Consider the following 7,507-nt stretch of genomic DNA (forward strand, 5'->3'; position numbering starts at 1 on the left):
TTTGGGCTCTGAACAGGGGATAAATGTGGGCTCCAGTTATGCCCTTATCCTCAGTTATTTCTGCAGTGATTAAATGTGCTGTGCTGTGCTGCATTTCCACACATTACAAATCTGTCCTATAAGCAGGCCTGTAAGGTAGTTACTTAGGTACTCATAGATAAGGAAACTGATTAAGAGAGGTAGTCTGGCTGGAGTCACACAGCCAGTAAGTGGTAGAATGATTTAAACCCTGGTCTGCCTCACTTCTCCCTAAGTAGCAAGGAAGGTTTGATCTGGGTCAGGTACATGGGAGCACTCAAGCATTGTGTTGGTTTAAAGGTGGGGGCAGAAGAGGACAGTGGAGAAAGGTTGAGTGCTGCTGGATGAGTGTCTGATACTGGCATCACTTGGACCTTTGAAACTGAGAGCTCCTCAGGACCTATGTAGATTACTAAACTGGGTGAGGAGAATAATATTTAGTGCTCACTGTGGAACAGACAGAATGCTAAGTATTATGCATGAGTTATCTCATTTAATCCTCCCAGCAACCCAAGTTTACAGATGAGGAAATGAGTGTGATGAAGTTAAACTTGCTTAGGGTTACACAACTGGGATTCCAGGCCAGGTCTGTCTGACTCAAAGCCCAGGCTGCCCTAGCCTGCCTTCTATGTGGACACTCATGTTTCTAGCATGGGATGGAATGTTTCATTGATAGTAAGTGCCTCCTGTGGGCTTTAAGATCAAAAGCTCTTCTGCCTAAAACTTCAGTAGCATAGCACAGTTTGAAAGTACTTCAGAACACACTTTTGGTTTCAAAACAGACATACAGAGTTTGGAAGTCATCACCCCCGATCCTAACAAGAAAAAACTGAAGCCAGTGCCTTTTCTTGGCTCCATCAGAGAACTGAGATAGCAGGACAAACTGCCACCCTGAAATCTGGAGAGACAGGTGAGTCCAGAAAGTGACAGCTGAGATTTGCTTACCTGGAGAAGAAGCTGCTGGAACCATAAACTGGTAGGAGCACTTAAATGGTAATTTTGATGAACTGATGCAGGCTGAGTGTGAAAGTGAGGAACTCCTGGGACCACAGTTTACAGAACCCCACACTCTGATGAGTTTTACCTTAAGGAACACCCCACTTGATTTTCAGTGTGAAGAGCTGAGAAGGATCCTCTCGGGGTTCTGGTAAGGGGAGGGGAAGATTTGTTGTTAGCTGCCATGGAGCAGGCTCCAATTCATGGTGACCCTATATATAACAGAATGTAACATTGTTTGTTCCTGCCTCATCTTCATGATCATTGGTATGTCTGAGTTCAATTGTTGCAGCTGTTGTGTCAGTCCATCTCATTGTAGGTTTTCCTTGCTTTTGCTGACCCTCTACCAAACATGATGTCCTTTTCTAGTGATTGGTGTCTCCTGATGACATGTCCAAAGTAAGCCAGCCAAAGTCTCATCATGCTTGCTTCTAAGGAGCATTGTGGTTATGTTTCTTCTAAGACCGATCTGTTCGTTTGTCTGGCAGTCAGGTGTATCCAGTATTCTTTGCCAACACCAGAATTTGTATGCATCAATTATTTTTCTGCCTTCCTTTTTCATTGTCCTCCTCTTCCATGTGTATGGGGTGATTTAAAAGACCATGGCTTGGGTCAGGTACACCTCAGTCATCCAAGTCATACCTTTGCTTTTTAAAATGCTAAAAAGGCCTTTTGCAGCAGATTTGCCTAAAATAGGGAAAATGCTAAGAAACACTTAAGTCACAGCCCAAAGACACAAGCCCACTAAAAGACGGAGATTTAATCATAAGATTAAAGAATGCTTTCCCTCCCCCACACTTTACCACCACACCAATGGGACCCCAGTATAACAACAGTAGATTACAGCTGAAAGAGCTGCAAGGCACAGACCCTCCAAGAGGATATCTAGGGAAACCCAAAGTCAAGAGGGGAGAAACAAACAAGGATGCTAGAGGAATCTGAAGCCTCTGGCACCTACACCTACAGCAAACATTAAACAAGCCCAATTCCTAGCCAGATTAACAGAAATCCTCACACTAGAGATCTATTTACCTCAACTCCTATTACCTGATGATACAAGTGATATCGTCTGGCCTTTAACAAAAAACAAGTGTGCTGAAAGGCAAGAAAAAACAGTCTGATGAGACAAAACAAGCATCAGTACCAGATTCAAACGTTCGTACAGATGTTAGAATTATCCAATAAGAAATTTAAAATAACTGATGAATACATTAAGGGCTCTGATGGAAAGAGTAAACAACATGTAAGAACAGATGCATGATGTAAGCAGAGATATGGAAACTCCCAAGAGTCAGAAGGAAATGCTAGAAATCAGAAACACTGTAACAGAGATGAAGAATGCTGTCTCAGTTTCTTTTTTTTTAATTGTACTTCAGGTGAAGGCTTACAGAACAAATAGTTTCTCATGAAACAGTAGTACACATATTGTTTTATGACATTGGTTAACAACCCCACAACCTGTCAACCCTCTCCCTTCTCAACCTTTTTTTTTTTTTTTTTTTGGTGAAAATATACATAGTCAAAGATACACCATTTCAAAAATTTCTACATGCACAGTTCAGTGACATCGACTACGCTCTTCCAATTGTGCTGCTATTCTCACTTTAGATGAAGGCTTACAGAACAAAATAGTTTCTCATTTAACAGTTAGTACACATGTTGCCCTATGACAATGGTTAACAACCTCACAACACATCAACACTATCCTTAGCCAACCTTGGGGTCCCTATCACCAGCTTTCCTGTCCCCTTCTGCCCTCTGGCCCTCATCCCTGGACTGCTGTACGCCATCAGTCCCATTTGGTTTTATGGGGCTGTCCACTTCCAGGCTGAACGGTGAACCTCAGAGATGACTTCACCACTGAGCCAAAAGGGTGTCTGGGGGCCATACTCTCGGGGTTTCTCCAGTCTCCTTTAGGCCAGTAAATCTGGTCTTTATTTTGTGAGTTAGAATTTTGTTCTACATCCTTCTCCAGCTCTGTCCAGAACCCTCTGTTGTGATCCCGGTCAGAGCAGTCAGTGGTGGTAGCCGGGCACCATCTAGCTGTACTGGACTCAGTCTGGTGGAGGCCGTGGTAGCTGTGGTCCATTAGTCCTTCAGACCAATCTTTTCCTTGTATCCTGCTCTCTTCATTCTCCGCTGCTCCCGAAGGGATGAGACCAGTGGAGTATCCTAGACTGTTTCAGTTTCTTAGTGTTGCTGTTACGGAAATACCATAATTGGGTTGCTTTAATGAACAAAAATTTATTTTCTCACAGTTTAGGAGTCTGGAAATTTGAACTCAGGGCACAGGCTTTAGGGGAAGGCTTTTTTTTTTTTTTTTTGTCAGCTCTTGAGGGAAAGTCTTTGTCTCTCCAGCTTCTGTTCCTCGGTTCCTTGACAATCTTCATGTGGCATGGTGTCTGTCTTCCCCATCTGTTCTTGCTTGCTTTTGTGCCTGATCTGCCTCATTAACAGAACAAAGAAAACCCTATTTCCAAATGGGGTTACACTGACAGGTGTAGGGGGTTAAGATTTACAACACGTATTTTGTGAGAACACAATTCAATCCATAACAAATGCCTTTGATGGGCTCATCAGCAGACAGGGCAAGACTGAGGAAAGAAATTAGTAAACATGGAGATACGTAAATAAAACTTCCCTAAGTGAAAATGCAAAAGAGCAGGGAAAAAAAAAGCAGGGGCAAACAGAACATTCAAGCACTGTGGGATGATTTTAAAAGCTGTAACATACGTGTAATACAAATACCAGAAGGAGAAGTAAAAAAAAAATATTTGAAGTAATAATGGCCAAGAACTTTACAAAATGAATGACAGACGCTAAACCACAGATCCAGGAAGGTCAGAGACACCAAGCAGGATAAATACAAAAAAACAAAAACAAAAACAAACTATACCTAAGTATATCATATTCAAACTACATAAACCAAAGACCAAGAGAAAATACTGGGGGGAGAAAACCCAGGAAAAACACTCACCTATAGAGAAACGGATAAGAATTACAGCAGATTTCTTGTCAGAAGCCACACAGACAGGAAGAGAATGGAGTAAAATGTCTAACGTGTTGGAAGAAAAAAACCACCAATCTAGAATTATGTACCTAGTGAAATTATCCTTCAGATTGAAGAAGAAATAAAAACTTTCTCAGACAAATAAGAGTACTTAAATACATTTCGTCCAGATTTTGCTGACCAGAAAACTGAGGAGCTGTTAAGTGGCTGAACTAAGGAGTAAATCCCAAACCTTTTTTTCTTTCTTTTGCAAATCAGTTTATTTTTTAGTTAATGATAGAAATTTGCAATTCTAACCCTGAAGAAGTTGAGAGAGGAAAATTGACTTATTAGAGGTTGAATAGCAAGTTATCAGTGGACTTGGTATCAGAACTCAAGTCTCTTGATTTATTTTCAACTGTATTATCTGATTGAGCTCAAGCCTGTTTAAATAGATTTTCCTGTGTGTGGAGGGGGTGGAGGGGGAAGCTGAAATTACTAATTTAAAAGTGTGAAAACCCATACGCTCCAGGAAAACGAAGTTCTGTAGGTCACTAGAAGCCTTGGCGGAGCAGTATTTAAATGCTGACTGCTAACCAAAAAATGGAATCCTGGTGGTCCAGTGGGTAAGCATTCAGCTGCCAACCGAAAGGTCAGCAGTTCGAATCCACCAGGCGCTCCTGGAAACGCTATGGGGCAGTTCTACTCTGTCCTGTAGGGTCGCTATGGGTCAGAATCAACCAGATAGCAAGGGGTTCGGTGGGTTTATTCGGTTGCTGAGTCACTCCACGGCAGCGAGTTGGGTAAAGCGAAGGTGTACGCGCCTACTTTCCCATGACTACTAGTCCCAGGCTGCCCCGCGGCGCGCGGCGCTCGTCGGGAGGTGTCCCGTGAGTCTGCGCGAGGAGCAGGGGCGCCGCGCGTAGGAAAAGCGGCTTGAGTTCCGCCTCGACGGCGGCGGCTGCTCTCTCCAGTCTTAGTTCTTTGGCTGTCCGGCCGGACCCGCCGCCGCCGCCACTATGCCCATGAAGGGCCGCTTTCCCATCCGCCGCACCCTGCAGTACCTGAGCCAGGGTGGTGTGGTGTTCAAGGACTCGGTGAAGGTCATGACGGTGAATTACAACACGCACGGGAAGCTGGGCGAGGGTGCCAGGTCAGTCCGAGCCGGGAGACCACCTTCCCCATCCCCCCGACCTCGCAGACAGTAAAGTGCTCATTGTCAAAACATGTTAGTAACGTGGCTTCCGATTATTGAGACAAGGAGCTTCGCTAGGCGCCCACTTATCCTGGGTATTGCCCCCTGAGATTGGAGCTGTTATTACCCCCATTTTACAGATGAGGAAACTGAGGAGCAGCTGCTCCAGGTCCCATGGCGAGAGAAGGAGGGCAGCGGACCGGCCGGAGCCGTGGCCTTGGGTTGGGTTGGCGGTGGAACTCTGGAGGGGTGGAAGGTACAAGAGCTTCCCCCGACGACCACCCCATTCTCCTTCCTCCACGGTGGTGGACGCCGCTGAGTTGAGAGAGGTTGGAGAGAGCCACCGGCATCCTTACCTGTGCTCGGCAGATGAGTGATGGGGAGAGTCAGCCTCAGATCTTCTCCATGAGGAGGCGCGGGCAGCGGTATCAGGGCAGAGCCCAGCCACGAGCGACAGCTGTCGCATCTACTGGCTTTGGGCGAGTTGTGCCTTCTCAGTGTCATTTGCCAAACGAGGATGATACCTATTTCCCAGGGCTGATAAGAGGATAAAGTGAGAGAAGCAGCAGCTGCTAACATTCAGTGAGTCCTCGTTACGTGTCGCAGGTTCTAAATGCTTCTCACGCGTATTCCATCTGATCTTTACAGAAGCCCCATTGTTATCCCCACTGTAGGCGTGGTGAGCAAAGGAGGCACAGAGAGGTTAAATAACTTGCTTGTCCAAAGTATCAGAGCTAGTGGTAAGTGGTGAGCTGGGGTTGTGTAACTCAGAATGCGTGAAAGTGCTTCTTTTTTGTAAGACTCACTGCTGTTACAATTGATTATGTCAGTTGTGTGGCAGCAGACTTCCCCAGTGGATCCTAAACTTTTCAGCCTGGAGCAGAGTAGAGGCTCATTGATGGAAGCTCCCAAGTGAAAAGTTTGAATTGAACACCGCAGCAGCACTTTTGGCTCTTTAAGTAAAGATGTATTGAGTGCCTCTTGAATGGTAGGGCTAGTGCTGTGTGCTATGAATTCAACAGTGATTAAGAAAAAGATCTTGTTCTTGAGAAACTTTGGGAATGGGTTCGAATCCACCAGCCACTGCTTGGAAACCCTATGAGGCAGTTCTGCTCTGTCCTGTAGGGTCACTATGAATCAGAATTGACTCGATGACAACGGGTTTGGTTTTTTTTTTTTTTTTCAATGCTAGGCCTGGATTTGATGTTTTTTTTTGAGTGCTAGGCCTAGTGCTGTGTGCTATGAATTCAATGGTGACTAGAAAAAGGTCCTGTTCTTTTTTTTTTTTAATTTTTTTATTGTACTTTAGATGAAGGTTTACAGAACAAAGTTTCTCATTAAACAGTCAGTACACATATTGTTTTATGACATTGGTTAACAGCCCCACGACATGTCAACACTCTGCCTTCTCGACCTTGAGGGCGCTTTTTTTGGTGAAAGTATACATAGCCAAAGTTACACCATTTTGAAAGTTTCTACGCGTACAATTCAGTGACGTCGATTACATCCTTCCAGTTGTGCTGCTGTTCTCACTATCCTTTTCCAAATTATTCCATCACCATTATCTTCAACTCACTGTCCCTAGGCTTCCCATCAAACCTTTTGAGTTGCTGTTGTCAGTTTGATCTCACATAGATAATTCTTTTTTTTTTTTTGTACCTTAGATGAAGGTTTGCAGAACAAATAGTTTCTCATTAAACAGTACACATATTGCCCTATGACAGTGGTTAACAACCCCATGACATGTCAACACTGTCCCTTCTCAACCTTGGGTTCCCTATCACGAGCTTTCCTGTCCCCTCCTGCCTTCTAGTCCTTGTCCCTGGACTGCTGTGCCTAATTAGTCCTGTTTTGTTTAATGAGGCTGTCCAATCCCTGGCTGAACGGTGAACTTTGGGAGGGGCTTCACCACTGAGCTAAAAGGGTGTCCGGGGGCCATACTCTCAAAAGGGTGTCCGGGGGCCATACTCTCGGGGTTTCTCCAGTCTGTCAGGCCTGTAAATCTGGTCTTTTTTTGTGAGTTCAAATTCTGTTCTACATCGTTTTCCAGCTCTGTCTAGGACCCTCTATTGTGATCCCAGTCAGAGCAGTCAGTGGTGGTAGCTGGGCACCATCTAGCTGTGCTGGACTCAGTCCGGTGGAAGCCGTGGTAGCTGTGGTCCGTTAGTCCTTTGGACTAATCTTTTCCTTGTATCTTGTTCTCTTCATTCTCCCTTGCTCCTGAAGGGGTGAGACCAGTGGAGTATTTTAGATGGCTGCTCACAGGCTTTTAAGACCTCAGATGCTACTCACCAAGGTAGAATGTAGAA

At 44.8% G+C, this 7,507-nt stretch overlaps 1 protein-coding gene across 1 annotated transcript in view; it reads left to right on the forward strand.

Annotated features, from left to right (window-relative positions):
- Window positions 1–4,946: 4,946 nt before the first annotated feature.
- MRPS25 (mitochondrial ribosomal protein S25) overlaps window positions 4,947–7,507 on the forward strand; it is a 30,611-nt gene continuing 28,050 nt past the window's right edge. Inside the window, exon 1 of the mRNA XM_004368360.2 lies at window positions 4,947–5,156. Within this exon, the coding sequence (XP_004368417.1) occupies window positions 5,023–5,156 (134 nt within the window). The 5' untranslated portion in view covers window positions 4,947–5,022. The remainder of the gene's footprint in view (window positions 5,157–7,507) is intronic.

Source organism: Trichechus manatus, unplaced genomic scaffold, assembly GCF_000243295.1.
Source record: "Trichechus manatus latirostris isolate Lorelei unplaced genomic scaffold, TriManLat1.0 scaffold00001, whole genome shotgun sequence".
NCBI classification, from domain to species: domain Eukaryota; kingdom Metazoa; phylum Chordata; class Mammalia; order Sirenia; family Trichechidae; genus Trichechus; species Trichechus manatus.